At 40.7% G+C, this 18,986-nt stretch overlaps 1 protein-coding gene across 15 annotated transcripts in view; it reads right to left on the bottom strand.

Annotated features, from left to right (window-relative positions):
* Window positions 1-2,167: 2,167 nt before the first annotated feature.
* Rapgef4 (Rap guanine nucleotide exchange factor 4) overlaps window positions 2,168-18,986 on the bottom strand; it is a 306,593-nt gene continuing 289,774 nt past the window's right edge. For all 15 annotated transcript variants that reach the window (XM_004857683.3, XM_004857682.3, XM_087200374.1 and 12 more), the window contains 5 exons: window positions 17,403-17,453; window positions 16,546-16,633; window positions 16,072-16,136; window positions 6,320-6,374; window positions 2,168-3,422 (listed from right to left, as the gene is read on the bottom strand). In XM_004857683.3, coding sequence (XP_004857740.1) covers window positions 3,295-3,422; window positions 6,320-6,374; window positions 16,072-16,136; window positions 16,546-16,633; window positions 17,403-17,453 — 387 coding nt within the window. In that variant the 3' untranslated portion in view covers window positions 2,168-3,294. The remainder of the gene's footprint in view (window positions 3,423-6,319; window positions 6,375-16,071; window positions 16,137-16,545; window positions 16,634-17,402; window positions 17,454-18,986) is intronic.

Raw genomic sequence — 18,986 nt, 5'->3', positions numbered from 1 at the left:
GTTCACTTTACCATATTGCATACTTTATGTTGGTTTTAAAAATTATTATTAGAGGCACATTTGAAACTAGAATGACACTTTTAATTTTTTTTACACTGGTAGTCATTGATCTGCATTCATATTTTAAGAGAAAATGCCACTGAATTCAGGAGAAATATATTTAACCTCCATGATATTCAAAAATTGCTGGAAAAGCTTAGCTCCCGTACACCATGCCAGTGACCTTGCTAAGTAGGTATGTTAGCACTTAAATGTGTAATTTTCTATGGGCGCTTTTGGTAAAAACATTCTTTCTTCTTTTTCACTTCTTCCAGCAAACCTCATTATCCTTCTTGTGACCCTGTAGGCATCTAATTTTCTTTTGGCTTGTTTGCAAGTTTTAAAATATTAACTGCATCTCCTGTCTCAGGAACGGGTTGCTTGGCTACTACTCTACAGTTTGAGAGTGTGAATTCTTTTAGTTCACCATTGCTACCTTGAATAAAGGGGTTTAATGCATTTTCATAGAAAGCTGGACATAATTAAAATCCCTTATCTTTATTGTGTAGAATAATCATTATTCTCATGTGGAAGACCAAGGGGGAATATACACAGGAGAATATGTATTAATTTTGAATAATGTTGAAACTAAATTAGAATAAGGTCATAAGGTGTCAGTCACCATGGAATCGGGAAAAGGTGCTGCTGTCTACAGGACACTAGCTGTTAAGAAATAGGAAAAAGGAACAGTAAAATAGGAGCAAGGAGGTCCAAGGAGTGGGCCATCAGTTTTATTTTACCATGTCTGTAAATTAGCTAGAGATGTATAATAGTGGAAACTGCAGCTGATTGAGGTCTATGATACAGCAAAATGCTGAACAATAATGACTTCAAGAAAATGTACTGTAACTTTAAAAAAAAAAAAAAGCACTGCCTGGGGAATCTCAGGTATTGTATTTGCTTGGAAGGGGTAATACTGCAAAAAGCAACATCCTGGATCCCAAGAACCTTGAAATATTACATAAATGAATCCAGAAAGCCATTTTCCTGCTTTAGTATTTCTCAAAGCAGGTTTTAGTTGTAGGATATAAAAAGGGATTAAAATAGGACTTAATCTATTGATGAATGCTTAGAATTATTTCTAAGAATGGAAGTACTATGAAGTGGTCCCCAAGTTTATTACTTATTTATAAGATGAGGCTTTTACTTTTTGCTTTGCAATGTGAACATGTGAGACTAGTATATCCTGAAACACACTCTGGAAACCCTGGCTTACTAAACAGTAAAAGCATATCCACAATTTAAAGAATTTTAGGAATCTCTTCATTAAATATTAACTAAGTGCTTAAATCACTGAGAAATGGTATGAGGTCCCACACCAGGACGTTCTATAATCCAGTAACCTCTTTACGGCAGCAACATTTTTAACAGCCAAAAAATAGAAACAACCACCAAATATTTATCAAATGGTGGACAAGCAAAATGTGATATATCCATACAATGGGATATTCATCATAAAATGGATACAAGCTATAACATGGGATAACTTTGAAAACATCATGTTAAGTGAAAAAAATCAGACACAAAAGACCTAACATTGTACAAATCCCTTTATCTGAAATGTCCAGAGTAAATCCATAGGAATAGAAAGCAGATTAGTAGTTTCCAGGTGATGGAGAAGAGAAGAATGAGCAATGACTGCTAATGAATATATAGTTTCTTTTAAGGATAAGATATTAGATAGTGATCATAGTTTTATAACCAGAATATACCAAAAACCACTGGATTGTGCAATTTATTTATTTTTTTGACACAGGTCTCACTATGTTGTTCACTACTGGAGCCCAGGCTAGCCTTGAACTCACAGTGATCCTCCTGCCTCAGCCTCCCAAGTGCATAGATTATAGGTGTGCAGCTTGGCCGGCTTGTGCAAGTTAATAGGGTGAATTTTAGTACATGAATTTATTTCGACTTTTAAAAAACCCAGGTTGGGGGTGTTGCTCAATGGTAGAGTGTACCCTTAGCATGCATGGAACCCTGGGTTCAATCCTTAGCACTAAAGGAAATGAGAAGGAAGAGGAGGAGGAAGAGGAGGGAAATAATAACAACAATAATAAAGCAACTAGTATACCAAGTAATCATGCCTCTCATAGGAACTAAAAATGAAAAGAACACAATTATTTCTTGTCAACAAGAATATTTAATGAAGATACTAGATGTTATTTACAGAAGATATACATACATACAATTCTTACACATTAAATGTAATCTAACTGTGAGAACAGAAAAAAATGTACTCCAAAATTACATACTAAATAAAATAAATAAAAGTAATTATTTGGCACAATATCTATTATGTAGCAATAAATAACTCTATACCATTGATTGAATGAACTATTTACAATCTATTTGAAAGTGCAAAACAACTGTTGAAAATTAAGATATTTGTAATAACATTTAAATCCAGAAAATATTTTTTTTTTCCCCATTGGTAACAATAAATTTGTAGCTGAAAGGTTTTTAGTGCCCAGGAAAATATTTCAATTTTGGAAAATGTTTTGTGCATATTGTGCTCTTCTGAAATGTTATTTCCTATCTTAATGCTGGCAATTTTAAGAACCTTGGTGTTTCTTAGTGGAATTCTTATGCATGTAATCCTGATTTGTAAATTTAAAAAGTTACATTGTAAACATAAATACTATTCTATACACCTTTCAGAAATTACAGACCAGTCCTCCCTAAGTTACATCAGTAGCCATAATGTTTTATAGTAATGTGGTCAGCTTCTATGCCTTTAGAGGTAAGTCTATGAAGATGGAAGAATAAAACCTGTACTTTGGACTTACACAGATTCCTCAATCCTTCTCCAAACCCCGAGCTTCAAATCAAGATGTTGAGTTAAAAATTATGAAAGTACAATCACCACTGATGTATCCAAATCAATCCCATTTGTAGCACATCTCCTCCTGCATGCACTCTTGGGCTAAGTGCCAGGAGCTTGGTATTTCTTTTGACAGTGGTATTTCTACCAGGCTTTTCCTGTGGGCCTTATGAAGACGGTACAACTGGAAATGAAATAGCGATTACCGACCAGGGATTCCTAAACTAGAGTGTGTAAGCTTTATGGAAGTCAAATATTTTTTTCTCTTGCCATGTAGTTGGTAAGCTGAAAGCAGCCCTGAGCTGTCTCAGGACGTGTCTTTGTTTCTTTTGTAGAATTCTCTAGTGGCATTACAGTCAGTAGTAGCATAGATGGCATTCTTGAAATCTGATTGTGGACTGGAGACAAACCATTGCTCTGGGCACTTTAGATGTCTATGGCCGACGAGGCTCTAATCTGTGCGACATCTGTGATAAAGTTCTCTGGTTGTCAATCACATTTAATTGCCGTACATAACTCCGGACATCCTGATGGTTCTTATTAGCTTGCGCTGCATCGGGATCTGGGGAGGAAGAAAGGGAAGAATTGGCTTTGCATTATATATGCATATAAGATCCAGCTTTATTTTCCCAGCGACTTATTACATTTATCACAGATCCCCGAGTTCTGTCAAGACCTTTCGACACACCACATTCATTGAAATATTTCCGTGTGGTTGTTCTGTCTCCTCCCTTCTATCCTTCACTTTTCTTTTCCTTCATGGATCATCTCTTTTGATCATTTTCCTCTGCCTTGCACATTGTGGGGAGGGGGAAGGGCACCAAATAAAAAGGGAAGCATCTGTCTGATAGCCCTGATGACGGATGAAAATTGTTTCCTTTTACCAGCCCGCCTCTGTCTCACACATTCTGTGTCTTTACCTCCTTTGATCCAGATGAGGGCTGATGTTAAAAGACATAGTTTCATTAACAACTCACGAAAACACTTAACACCTGGACCAAACTGAATCACAACAGGGAGATCATCAGGTCCCGCTGCTCCCTCACTCAGACACAGCGCCCAGCACTACCACACTGTTCATATGCCAAGAAAACCCAACTTGGGGGGTGATGTTATGACTTCTACTAGACCTTCTGTTCTCTGGTGCTACTGGTTCTGAAAACCCAAGTACCATTCTATCTGACTTTACTCAAACCAGTGCTGCAAGAAAATCCAATGCTGACAGCCATACACAGGCACTACACAAGGACAAGGAAGGCCACATTCGATAGTGGGGGCTAGAAACACAGTTCCCTTGGGAAGTGACTACTTGGCTTCTGAGTGTCTCTGCCATGTGGGAATCTGTGCCCAAACTTACCAGCTCTTCCTTTTTCTTTTTTCCCTCTTCCTTTCTTTTCCTTCCCCTCTCTCTCTTCTTTCCTCCCTCATTTCCTTCCTTCCTTTCTTCTTTCTCGCCTTTCTTTTGAGAAATAAGAAATCTAAATTTCTTCCCTGTGAATTCTCTCAATTATTTCAGTATAAAAGGGGCAAATGCACTGTGTGGACCCAGCATCTCCATGTGATCTGTGGCATGCTGTCCCACGGAGCGCTGTGTGAGGCCACTGGTCTAGTGAGACAGCAGAAGTGGCCGAGCTGGAGCCTGGACTCCTGACCAGAGTTCTCCCTGCCACAGGACACAGCTTTCTGCAATCCAGTTGCTCCTGTTCCATCCACCCACCACTCGACAAGACAATCAGAATGCCATCTGCACAGGGGTGAAGGGGAGTAATGCAGGTCTGCACACAGAAAAGCAGAGAAGATACAAAGGCCCCTACTTTCTGTAAGAAGAAACTCATCAGTATAATTATCACATATAAATAATACCACAGTGAACTGCAGAACACATTGTGCTTTATTTCCTCCACTTCTAACTGGCAGTGTACTCCACACGTACAATATACTGTAATTACATTGTACACATCCCCACAATGTTTATGAATCTATTCCTATAGCTTTATCTATAGATTGTTGACTTCAGAGCTGAGCAGCTGTTGTTTACCAGAAGTTACTGGTAACTTCAACAACTGATAACTTCACAGTGGAGATTTTAAAAAATGTCCCCCCTCCCAGAAAGGATGTAGAATTTACTTCTAAAGAGGTTCATAAAACAAAGTAGATTCTATCATGGTTCTTTGGTTCTTGAACCTCACTGAACCCCCTCTTAAGGCTAGGAACCCTCTTAGGTACACAGTATTTCGGATATAATTTTAGGATTTTCTGGACCCCTCCTGAGGGCCATCGATCTAGATTGTAAATTGGTGATGCTTATTTATTCTTGTATCACTTGTACAGCTGCTTTATAATCATGTCTTTAAACACACAGTGAATCACTACAGGAAAAAATAACAAGACACTTTAATTCTGATGGAATCCACACAGGAAATAGTTGATGATAGCTAACAGTAGTCTTATTTTGGAAATCAGAGAAGATACAATGATTTGAATTAACTTTTTAAAGGTCTACTTGCTCCCCAAGTCAAGATTACTTTTCCTAGTTTTTTCCCTCTGTTCATTAAAAAAAAAATGAATGTGAAACTCTGGATTTGGTTCATCCTGTGCTACAAAGAGCAAACCATTCTGTTTAATGAAACAAGAACCTTTTAGTTTCTTGGCATTGGGTCTAAGGGAGAGGATGGCACTAGTAGGCACACAGTCACGACCATGTCGTTTTGTCATGTAGTTGTGAGCCAAATCCATTCAAGAAACTTACAGAATGACATTAACCAAAAACTTCATAGGGTCCATCTCCTGACTTCCAAACCAGGTCTCAGAAGCCAAAGCCTGGCCCTAGTTGGAGGAGATGGTAGCACTGGTCTAGAATGACCATCTGGGGCAATGACAGAACTTAATTTCTTACAGATTACAACTATTTATTAGTGGTAATATTTTTATACATATTAAAGCATTATACTAGTTCTTATGATATGTGCTTACATTTCTAAAAACAGCTCAAATTTCCTGAGAATACTAGAGATATGATATGAAGTCCTGCTACGGGGCTCTTTACAAATGTGCTACGAACATTAACACATTCTCACAGCACCTGGAGACACTATTATCCTTCCTGGCTTATAAATGACAGAACTGAGTCATGGACGTGAGTTTCTCTACATCAAGAATGAGTCACACAGAGAGCTGGCTGGAAGTAGGGCTTGTTGGCTGTCACACTCTACCTGTTTCTAGCCACAGTGGAATGAACAAATTAAGTCTGAAATTCATTCATAATACTCTCATGCATACTTTCTAGTTTTTAAGAATGTAAATACTTTCTAGTTTCACAATAGCAAAATAAACCCAAGGCCCCTGCTGCATCTGACATGATCAAATGCTGACCAGACTCCCAGAGTGTCTCAGTGGTCTCATTAAAAAGGACTTAATCACCAAGAAATCCACTGCAGGATGCAGCAGCAGTGAACTTACTGAACGGCTGGCTCCGGTAGTACCTCACTGTTCTGGCGGTGTTTGCAATCATGCGCTAAAAGGAATAAAAAAGAAAGACAGACAGAAATGCAAATCAGCTTAGTGTATAATCCCAAAAGAGAAACAAACCATTACTTATTCCAGCTATGCTTGGTTCCACAAGAAACAGCATGTTCTGAGATGTCAGCTATCTGAAGGCACCAGGTTGATCTATAACCTATTTAATGACTTCAAAGAGGCACCCACATTCATGTATACAAGGCATATTCAGGTAAGGGACAGAATAGCAGAACTCCAGTCTCAGTTGCTTGATCCCTACAATGTAAAAAGCACTCTTGAGACTGTACTTTAATTCTCAAAAATAGCTTTTACCATCCTTTCTTGAGGTCAGTGTGCATTTGTAACTATCCTAGATTTGAAGAAAGGTTAGCTTGTCGGGTTCCTCATGGTAAATCGGACCCACTAGTGAAGTATGAGATTATACTGACCGAACAGTAAGGAAAGATATTCTCCCTATAAATTTTTCTACACATTATGCATTACTATCCTTTCCAGTCTGCCAGTAAATGTGCATGACCTAATGCTAATCCTAATTGTTTTCTTTTCTTCCTTCTTTCCTTTTACTTCCTAGTCATAACAAAAACATAGGCACATTTTAGAAAATTAGAAAATATTAGAACAAAGTAAAAACCACCTAGAATGTTACTTTACAGAGTAAATTCATTAATATTTTGATACATTTCCTTCTGATATTTAAAAATGAATACATAAAACCATACTGCAAAAAGTTGAATCATACTATATAGACATATTTATTTTGGTTTAAATTTTTCATATTGTATTGTGAATTCTATGTCACTTGCATTTTAAAACATTTTAAAAATGAGTGTGTATTCCACGAAATGGATGTATCATCACTTGTTTGACCTTTGTTAATTCTGTCATTAGGTAATCTGAATTTCTTTGTAAAGTTTTGGTTGGAATTTAAATGGGAATATTTTATGCTGAACAAAAGAATAAAAGAGGAAAAAGATGAAGCACCAAAACAGAAACCCATAATCCCCGAGGAAAAACACTGGTGAGACCTAAGCACCATATTTTAGCCAGGATGTACATTTCTCGCTGATGGTGTTTTTTTTTTTTGGTACCAGGGACCGAACTTGGGACTTTGCGCTTGCGAGGCAGGTGCCGGAACCACTGAGCTAAATCCCCGGCCCAGGCTGATGGTGTTTTAACAATACGTGGCACCCCTCACTCTGGCCCCAGCCCTTGTGCACGTTTCAGGAACCTTTTGCAGCTCAGATTCTAAGGGGGATCCTATTGAGACAGTGGATTAATTATAACATTAGCAGAAAATCGATAAAGTTCCACCCTGAGAAAGAGATTTCCCAATTTCTGATTGGCTCCGTGATACCAGTCCTTGCTTTCTTCTCTCTGAGACCCTTGGTTTACCAAAGTATAAAAAAATGATTTTGAGGAAATCTTACATAGTGTAAAAAAAAAATCATAGAAGAGTCAGTGCCTTACAAACATATACATATGTGAGGATCATAATGCCTCGCTGAATACCACTGTTTTGAGGACTTTGGCAAGCACTAAATGGCATGTGTCTGTGTGGATGATTTCTCATACACAAAGACGCAATCGGAAAAGTTTGAATTTCACTTTCATAAAGGATCCTAAAAACCAGCCTGTCTGTTGATCAGCATGAGAAATATATTACAAATACCTTCAAGAAAATGTAACATACAATGTATAATTAGCCTCTGATATATGGAGGCCTGAAATAAACAGTAACTATGATAATTTTCCTGCTAATTTACTTTAAGTTGTTTTTTCACTTCTCTAAAGGCTTTGCATCCAAAGGGCACAAGTATATTCCATGTAGAATTATTGTAATTCTTCAGATATTGAATGGAGTGTAATTACCGAAAACCCTGGGAAATGCTGCCAGTGTGCCCCTCTGAAGAATAATAAAACAATTAGCAGGGGTCAGAAACCTCTTCCTATACCATTTTGTAGGGAGTAATTGTTCTGCTTTTTAGTTTTGAAAGCTAAAACATTTTATTCTGACTTTGGTTTTATACCACTCTTTACAGCTATACTCTGAGGCTTCATAATTTTTAGCTCATTATGTAGTTTAAAATGTGAGAACAATTGTTTAAATCAGTAATTTCCAGTTCTGAAGTTCATTCTACCTTTCTAAATCTTTGATTAATTTTAACAATGCTTTTTAATTTTGACGTATCCTTTTTAATTGTACTCGAAGATAACTTCAGTCTAACTTCCACATCCAAATCCGGCTTTACAATGAGGTCCATTCTTTTCCTTTGTGAGGTTCAGACAATAGTGTTTAATGGTGTGAACCCACAGGAACCATGTGTGAAGCCCACTTGCATTTCTGGTCAGTGCATGGTTACAGAATGCTTTCAGGGAGCCAAAGAAGGGTTAACCTGATATTTTAACTCCACCCTTTTTTGCACCCATGACATGGGTAATATTCAATATGTTACTGAGACTTCAGAAATCCTTCCTTGAACCATTTCCAAAGTGCATAAGATCTTCTATGCCCTGCCTAAAAACGAGCTTGCCAGGTATGGTGGGTGCACACCTATGATCTTAGGTACCCAGGAGGCTGAGGCAGGAGGACACCAAGTTCAAGGGCAGCCTAGGCAACTCAATGAGACCCTATCTCAAAATAAAATAAGATAATAAAATAAAGGGTTAGAGATGTAGCTCAGTGGTAGAATGTTTGCCTAGCCTGTACAAGGGCACGACTGGGTTCAATGGTAGAGCGTTTGCCTAGCATGTGCAAACAAACAATCAAACAAACAAAAAAACTGGCTTCCCACTGTTGGAATGCATCTGGCAGTGAGGAACATATTACCTCCAAAGACATGCCCTTCGGACTATTAGAATATTCTTTATGATTTTGAGTCCAAGACTTTCTCCCTTTATTTCTCACTCGTTCCTAGTTCTGAGCTCTGGAGCCCTACAAAGAGGTTAGTTCTTCAAATACTTAAAGAGAACTATTATGGACATCTCCCCACCCCTGATGTTTTCTTGTTCAGCCTAAATATCTCCAATTTCTTCAATGATTCTTCATAAGACAGTTTTGGATCTCTTCTGGTCAGCCTCTAGTGTGATCCTATAGTCTGAACAAATCTCAGCATGCAAGAAAATTATCTCCCTATTTTCCTTCCTTGATCTAGCAGATGTCATACATCGAAAGGCTATAAATTAAAAAAGTTTTTGGGGGGTTACTGGCATCTGTTGTGCTAACAATGAATTAACTTCTCAGCCTGCTCCATTGAGTTGCTGTTTGGATGCACCTTCTGCTCTATCGACGTGCAGTTGATTATTTCATAGACCAAAGTGGAGGATTTTACATTTATCACCACTGAAATCTACCTAGAGTTTGTCTTCCCACCGATTTAAGCCCCACATAGGGCTTTGATGGCACATAGCTGTTTATTCATTGGAGTTTCCATCAAGGTTGGCTGAAACTGAGGTTAGAGAGACACAGGCTTTGTTATCCAACTGCCACATCAGGCCTGGAACCAAAACTTACACCCTAGCCTCAGGGGTCCTGCCAGAGCAGGTTGGCCTGCCTAGAGCCAGCCTGGCAACTCTGCCAAGCCAGGACAGGGCAGAAATAACGACTGCTCCAAAGCAGAGCTTCTCGTCTTTTTTTTTTTTTTTTTTTTTTTTCCCCCATCCTTGCACACCTGGGGTTTATGACACACTCATTAGCAACCGGCTTCTTGTGACAGCGCTAGGGAATTCAGGGGCAAAGGTGAGAACATGTGCCCTTAGAATTGCTGCAAGGCAGCCTAGTGGGCAAACTGCAGGCCCCTCTTTACTGATTTTTCCTGGGTCTAATTCTAAGTACAGATCTTCAGAGCTTGTTTGTAAAAATTAGTATATTCCCATAGTTCCTGACCTACAGTGCCCAGAGAGGAACCATGATTTAGGTGGTGAAGGATGCTGGGACCACCCTTGTGTATCTAACGCCTCCTTATAGCAGAAGGCAGAGTGACTCACAAGCAGAAGTTCCTCCTGGGACGCCAGGTAATGCGCGACCAAGAGTGTCCAGGGAGCAAGGGGAAAACAGGCACTGTCTGCGTTGTATGCTGAAGCAGCCCCAGCATGAACGTCCCTCTGGCACCAATGCAGGTAATTCCCTGGGCCCCACTGACATGCTGGGGTGCCTTCCTGTGACACCGTGCCTCAAAGCAGGCTGGCCATGCATGGCCTTACTCTTATCTAGAACTGTTGCTAACCCACCAGGCCCAGCTGTCCTGGCCAGCTCTGCACTGATTCTTGTGCCCAGTCCAAGTGCCCCTGACTCCCTGAGGCAGCAGGAGTGAAGGCTTGTGGGTCTGGTTTTCCAGTTCAGACCAGCAGCCGTCCCGCCCATGCCATGTATGCTGTTACACACCCAGACGCAGCCAGCACCGCTCCCGTGGCTTAGGCTACTCTGCCTTTTGCAATGAGGTCCTAAAGAGCTGCTCCTTGACTCTGTCCTCTTCTGACTGCCTGCCTTGCTTTAAATGGCTTTTGTCTTTCCGTCTGTTGCTAAGTACTTTTTTTTCTTTAGTTCTAGGGATGGAACCTAGAGTCCTCTACCGCTGAGCTACATCCCAGCTCTTTTCCTTTTTTTCATTTTGAGATAAGGTCTCCAAATGCACTTGGCCTTGAACTTGGGATGCTCCTGCTTCAGCCTCCTGAGGAGCTGGGATTATAGGTGTATGGCACTGACCATTCTTGTTCTTAATGTTTGCCAGATCGCTTTTTCTTTTCTTGTATTTCAACTCCTGCTGATGTGACTCTTTCCCTGTCTCTTCACCCATCAAAGATAAAAGCTCTGCCAATTATTCTTTGCTTAGTATAAAGTCCCATCTAGCACAGCTGATTATTTCACTCTGACTTCCACATATTCAAAATAAAAACTTTTCTCCATAAGACACAGAAATATATAGTCTCTCTTCCACAAAGATTGTGCCCACGACACCAACCAAACAGAAGTACACAGTGGGGACCAGAGATAAGAAGGACTGGGGAGCTGGACGTGTTTTCACTGTACCCTGGCCCTGGCCCTGGCCCTGGATCTGTGATAGCCAAGGGGCACAAGACACACAGATGGATGTGTCACACGGGCACGCGGCTCCCGTGACTGGACACCTGGTGCCATGGGATGTGGCAGTTCAGCTGTGGGACATGTTTGCCTCTCAGAGAAGGACACTGAAGGACAAATACAGCAGCACAGGGAAGGAGGACAGAACAATGGCCAATTGGGAACTGAAGACTCAGGGAAAGTCACCTCACGACAGCCCAGTTTTGTAGAATTCTTTAGGACACCCTGGTTAATCAAAGTAAGAAACACTGTGGATTGGATTTTTATTATGTAACATCCTTTAAAAATGCTTTAGTGCACTGTCCTGCCAAAATCCAAGAATGGAATATAACTGGGTTATGCTTTTATTCAACAAGTATTTCTTGCACACTTACGATGTGCTAGAGACGTTTATGTGCACTGAAAAAGAACCAATGGACACAAGAGATAAGATATCTGCTATGGGACACTGTCATTTTAGTGGGGACAAAGGAGAGGCAAGTAGAGGAGATCATCTCAGTCTGTGAGAACAGCTGTCAAGGCGAGGTTATCTGTCAGAAAATGGAGGGTGTGGGGAGACAGCACTGGAAGGGTGTCAGGGAAGACCACCTGGAGGAGGGGACACATGAGCCAAGGCCTGTACCCTGAGACAGAGCAAGACAAGTTAAGATTGGAGTAATAAAATCTCAGGTAAAGGTAACAGCTAGTGCAAAGGCCCTGAGGCTGGAAGGAAAAGAAAGGCTTCCAGTCTTGCCAGCATAAACTGGGTACACAGAAGATTTAAGTAAGAGATGAGGCTGGACAGGTGCTCATGGCAACAAGTCTAGATTTTTTTCAACAAGCCTAGATTTTATTATGTTATTGTACATAGCATAGCATGATTTTATCTTTCATTAATACATCAGCAACAAGTTCTCTTTCCTGGACTTTGCCTGTTGACTTGTCTTTTAATACTCTCATCATCTAGTTTTATAACCTTCGTTGATTTTTTTTTTTATTTTTAGTATTTTATGTGTTTGTTTTATCTTTTCAACTGCATGTAATTTCCTAAAGAAAAAGGGCGACTTCCCAGATTTACATCCCATAAAAAAATCCTTTGCCTGGACTCTCATGCTGTATTGTTTTGAAGTACACTCTTTGGAAATCTGCATTTAGTCTGGTCTGGAAAAGGTACATAAAGAAGTAAACTCTCAGAGTGCTGTACTCCCTAGATTTCCTTCGAGTTGGAGAGGTCTGGGAAGTGAGTGGCTTAGAACATTTATATTTTTACATAGAGATTCTTTTGCTATAGCTTAAGGAAACAAGCCAGTGCTCCCTCCGTGAAGCTTGTAATAAGATTACTGGTGACAGAAAACGTGTTATCGCTAATTATGTAACTAGATCACTAGTGAAACAAAAATAAAAGAATTCAAAACATTTCTCTGCCTCGATGAATGAGCTTCTGTTAATGTTTCCAGAAGTCTAGAAGTTGCTCTGTACTTCTCATTCCAAATAAAATGGCTAGCCCCAAATCATACTCATAAATAAATACACCTACATATGGAAACGTCTGAAATAGAAGCAGTTCCTACAACCGCAGCGACTGTGCCTACCAGCATGCTTTCTGCAGCCTGGGATAGTGGCAGGCGGCCAGCATATTATCTTCTAATCCACTGCTCGTCTACCTTCTAAGTGTTATAAATATTCATATATGCCATAGAAAGCTATGAAGGGCTTTATTCAAACATTTTTTGAATACTCCTTTATGTTCCCCCCAAATGAAAGAATGTCTGCCTTTTTTTTTTTTTTTGCATAAGGATCAGAGTGTGAATTCTCTTTTGTTCATACCCATAAATCCTGAAAACCAATATGCAACAAATTCTCTAATCCTCATTTCACACCTCAAGGGTGGAGACACTCAAAATAAAAATACCTGGGGTTGGCATGGTAGTTTTTTGTGACTGCGCAATGGTGCCACTAAGAAAAGGCTTCAGAGTTCCCGGCTGCCCTGGTGACTCCAGCCCCTGGCAGGACTTCCCTCAGGCGACACAGCCCACCAGCCTCACACGGGCTGCAGGTGCTCCTCGCACTTAAGACCTTGCTGATGGATGGCTAAGGAGGGTCATTGATGTCAACCTGGAAAGGAAGAATGGCTTCCTAGGCCCACAGGAGGAACAGCAGCCACTGGTGGGAATGGTGGTGATGAGGGAGGGCTGCACTAGTTTGTGGGAGAAGATGCTGGAAACTTGCAAAGGCCAGACCAAGCAAAGCCAGGTTTAGAAAACATAATTCAATGTTTTTGAAATTCCATTTCATTTTCTAGTAACATCTAGCTCTTGGAAGAACACATCTGAAACCACTTTCTCATGGTATGATTTATCAAATGAAAAGAAAAGGATAAAGCTGTGGAAGCATAAGATTAAGCATATCTTTCAACATCCCTTCTCCCCTTGTCGTCATGGTAAGAGAACCCCTTCATTTTTAGTGGCACACATGGATACCCAGGAGAAGGCTACATTTCCCAGCCTTCCCTTCATGTGAACACATTTCTGGCCAATATATGTGAGGCAAGAGGTAAGCGCAACTTCTTTATCCTTAATGGGAAGGAGCACACCTTTGTCCTCTCTCTTCCACCTCCTGAAGCTGTGATGGGGACGTGGTGGTGTGTCATTGCGGACCACGTGACGTGGCAAAGGAGAAGCCTGAATCTTTGATTGCTTCTTGGGGCCAAGATCTTAAGTCCATTTAGACTTTGAAGTGTTACCTTCCTCAACTCATCATTAATTTAGGACTCCAGTATTGCAGCTGAACTGCTACCTATTCAGTTGCTGTGAAGCAAAAGTGGATACCTTGGGAGCAAGGGTAAAAAGCCTCTGCTCACTGCTAGGCACAGAGGAATCTACCGCTATGGACATGAAACGCAGAAATGGGGAGGGCACCACTGAATGCCATCTTGACTTTTCCTTTGTAGATTATGGATGAGACCCCAGGTCTGAAAACCCAGATGAACACCTGTTAGCCTCCCCGACAGATGGCTGCTCTGGTGTTCTTTACCGTTCTTGTTTGCTGTCAAGTTTAGCAATCAATATTCTAAAGCCCAGTCAACTCTTTGGGAAACCCTGACTTCTAACCTGTTTATTTTATAATTCAGTGGTTGGCTCAGCCACCTTTCACTCTGCTTTTCTGCATAAGTGACTCAGAAGGTACTTGACTCATTTGTTAAACCTTTCATTTTGAAAACACAGGATTTGCTTTTGAGGATGTGGGGAAATTATTTAATCCTCCATACTAGTAAGTGAGCAAAGAATTTTTTTATTTTGATCAAAAAATCATTTAACTGACACAGTGATGGAGATGCTTATGACCTGCCTTTGGAGTGGGAGCTGAGGAGGAAAACTGCTGAGGAACTACCTGCCCTCTGATAGAGAGTGTCTCTGAGGAATGTGTACTCAAACTATTTTCTAAGAAGCTAAAGACATAGGAACCTAGTTTCTAGCAAAAGCTGTACTTCCTCACCACGTTAAGCTCCGCCACAAACTCATTCCCAAAGCTGAATAGTGCCGCTTCTTTGGAATTAGTGCAGAGCGTTTCAAATTCTCCTGGAGTCACACATCCTACCTCAATTTCAAGAAACAACTGGAATGACAGTTTTCCAGTAAGGATTCTCTCGCACTACAGGCCATGTACCATGGAGCTACCACTAACACAGTGTCAGAGGGAGTCGATAGGATCCCGTCTTCTACTGGGGACACCGACTCGCAGAGAAGCTAAAGGACAACTAGAAAGTGATGAAGCCAAGCAGTGAACTCCCTGTCTCCCAATCTCCAAGTGCTCCCATGCACTTTCTAAAGTTCCACATTCACACTAAATCACAACCCTCAGCAAACGCTCACCAAAGTGGAGGTAAAATGCTACACCATTCTACCCAACCAGGCTGCAGCTGGAGGAGTCATAGACCATGAAGTACACCATTCACACGCACTATGCAGATAAAGAAAGATTTTGGCATGACCCATTTTATTCCTTTATGGAAGATAAGAAAATAAAATACAAAGTAGCCATGTCAAATAATACTTTGTTTTGCTGCGGCAGGATGCAGGCTGGTGGCTAGACAATATTGAATATATATGTGCCTGCTCCGTATTTGTTATTCAATTTTTTATTATTTGAGTTCCCTGTCTGAATCTGGGAGAACTTTACTGGGATAAGCACTACACATTTAGATTAATGCTTCACACTAAAGGCGTGCTATAGAGTTGCCTTTTACCTACATGCACTAAACTCAGGCTCAGCAGATAAATATTTCAAAGGCAACCTGGGGCAGTCTAGCTCCACAAATCTTACAACAAAACAACAACACAGAAGTCACTCTGGAACATTTGTGCATTTTAGCAACGGGCAGCCAAGGATGGAAACACACAGCACAAAAGCTAGCTGCTGCTGTGAACCATAGCACAAATACTATTCAGTTTCACAAAAGAGAACTGACAGAATAAAACAGGTAGTCAATTTGAACCAAATAGTTCACAACTCCTTTATGTTTCTAACTACCTTTTTTTAACACGGCAGCATATATGGAAATTATTTCCTTTATTAGTACAAATGCAAATTTTATTTTAAAAAAACACTGTGGTTAATGTTATAATACTGCACGTACCATTTTTTCAAAGTTTACTAGATTGTCAATGAACGTCTTGTTCCCCTCATGAGTAAATGTCATATCTGTAAAGAAATAAAAGCCACATTCTAATCACTAACAGAAATATGTCATACTAAGAAAGCACAATAGCACCATTAGATTATGCAGGTGGATTTGCATAACATTGCAGCTGAAAAAGCTTATAATAGTTCCTTTTATGTAAGGTGTTTAACTTTCTAAATCACTTTACCTGAGATTAGTAAAATTTCTAAATTTACCCCCCGTTTCGCTAACAAGACTTCTAGATCATGTATCCTTGCTCTTCCAATCATCTTCCAACCCTTTAAAAAAATCAGGGCTGAGAACAGGTGACAAAGAGGTGAAGGGGTGGGATGTGCTTCCCAAAGAGATCTGATCAGGGTATTGTTTATCTTTCTTCCCCAAATACATGCGCATGCGCCACCTGCCTGGCCCACACATTCTTCCGATTACCTTTGATGAGCAAAGGCATGAAGGGGATAAGAGGAGGCTCCAGCTTGGCTGCTGTCAGCCTGTAGGCCCTGTGGTTTCTCGAAGGATCCTTGGGAGAGACAGAGAGACAGACAGATGCTGGTCAGCGATGGGTGACATACACGACACCTCTTTTACCTCCCAGGTCCCACAGCCTTGACATCCCACAATCATATAGTTTTGAACTGAAGCTCGCTACAAAAGGAACATAGATTTAAATAAAACAAATTCATTTTTGTTTTTTGTTTTTTTAGGAAAAACTTCACATATGGCAAGCCAGTATTTTGCTTTCTGCTCCCATCCTGGTTGGAAAAGGGAATTTGCCTAGGCGCCAAGGCTAGAGCGCCCTCTGAAAGCAAATATGAAACGTGTGAAAGAAACCTCAAGCCGACTGCCCTCCCTCCAGCCTCTTTCTGGGAGGCTTGACTCACCCAGCTGCCCTGCACAGCCGGTCCTGACTTGCCCTCTGAAACCATCCCACTGCTTCCTTTCCATCTGTTAACACCTCCCAAGCAATGGGGAAAAGTAATTTTGGTAAGCCAAGGAAACTGCAGCTTGCAACCCACAGCCACCCGGCTAGATAGCAGGGTCCCTATTACACTGCTTTTCTTAGTTACACAAATTGACCTTATGTGGGACATAAGTCCTCTTTAAGTTAGTTCCTGAGGGTGCCGTTCATTAGTCAGACATGCTTGTTTTAGCAGCACTAAAAAGGATCATAAACTTCGTAAAGTCATACAAGGACAGATAAAATTTCCGAAATGAGAATTTCAATTCAGCTAATCAGAAATTGGATTAATGCAGACAGTGAACAGAATAAAGGAGCCACTGTCACTTACCATTAAACTTTCAAACTCTGCATAGAACTTCTTGAACTTGCTCGGCAGTTTCTGTTAATGAAATGAAAATGCCACATGCATATGTCACATTCAATACCTGGATATGTATCAGTTGTTACCATTTCTAGGGGAAATGTATTTCTTTTGGCTCTTAATCAAACATTGCTGAGACAGGGTGGACTGCAATCTGTCCCATCATGTGAGGATGATGTTCTGAAATATAGAGAGCTTGCCTTTGAGTCTTAACCTATTTGAACTAGAAGTAACTACGATTGCTTCAGTCTTACTGTTTTTATATTTTCTGGAGTGGATGATTCTTAAAGAAGGCTGCACTCCCCAGAGGAAAAGTGGTCTGAACCCTGCACCCTCTTTTTAACTCTCAGATGTTACAATTAGAAATTTAGACCATAGAGTAATTAGTAATTAGGATTAAAAGAGTTTTAGAAACAACTGCAACTCTCTTTCTCCCTTACAAAGTAAGCTGCATGAGAAGAGGGATTTGATTAGTTTTGTTTACTTCTATTTCTTCAGTCAGCAAAAGAGTACTGTGTATATTGTAGGTGCTCCATAAATATCCATTTGCATACCTTAAACCTGTGTTTTACAGATGGAAGAAATTAAGTCTTATAGTTTAAATGACGGGGACCAAAGTCATATAGCTATCACCAAAGCCTCTTGATTCATATTACTTCCCTCACTGTTACCACTTCTATGACAGGTTCCACGCTTTTCCACATCAGCATTTCTCCCATGTGATTTCTCCACTTTGCTAGCAGATAAACTCTGGTGGAGCTATCAGTGTAGTGACTTCCCCTGTTCAGAGGCTGGCAGAGGACCCGACACCACTCACTGCACCTGCAGATCTGTTCCGATCTCAGTGCCGGCACTGCTTCCCACTTTGCTTAGGTTCCGAGTTTTTAGTAAAGCTGAACTTCTGTCTTCTGACAAGGCCAAACCAAAATGGAACAGCAGGATGTGTTACCCACCCCAAGACTGTGGAAACATTTACAAGTCCTGGTACCCAAAGATCCCCAATTCATCTCTGCTCTGCCCAGTGACGTGTACCAACATATGATTCACCAGTTAGGCCTCTGTGAGCCTCAGGAAGCTCCTTTTGCCTCTTCCTCTCCATGTCTGAATCAGTCTGTCATATTCCCACTTAAGAATCTATAAAAATCTTACTTGGTTTCTAGAATCTATCCTAGGTAGCCCCCAGACTCACTTCCCCAGTGCCTCTTCTCTAGTTAGGTGTCAGGGAAACCAGGCATTCTCACATCAGAGGGCTGGCAATGGCAGAGGGCTTTGAGAGATGTGCAGACTTCACTGGAATAGCCAAGTCACCACATCAGGTGGTAGCTCTCCATGGACCTAGTCCATTCTTTTTTTTTTTTTTTGGTACCGGGGATCGAACTTGGGACCTTTCCCTTGCAAGGCAGGCGCCATAACCACTGAGCTAAATCCCCGGCCCCCTAGTCCATTCTTAAAATGAGACCGGTTTTGACTAGAGCCAGATGTCTGTGAGCACAGTCCAGGTTTAGACTCCCGTCATCCCACTTCTCTTCACTTGGCTGTTTTACAAGTCTG

Source organism: Heterocephalus glaber, unplaced genomic scaffold (assembly GCF_053883595.1).
Source record: "Heterocephalus glaber isolate CG9 unplaced genomic scaffold, H.glaber_assembly_v1.0 deba00000347, whole genome shotgun sequence".
Lineage (NCBI taxonomy): Eukaryota > Metazoa > Chordata > Mammalia > Rodentia > Bathyergidae > Heterocephalus > Heterocephalus glaber.
The sequence above is the reverse complement of the archived record's forward strand: the minus strand, read 5'-3'. Positions and strand labels throughout refer to the sequence as shown.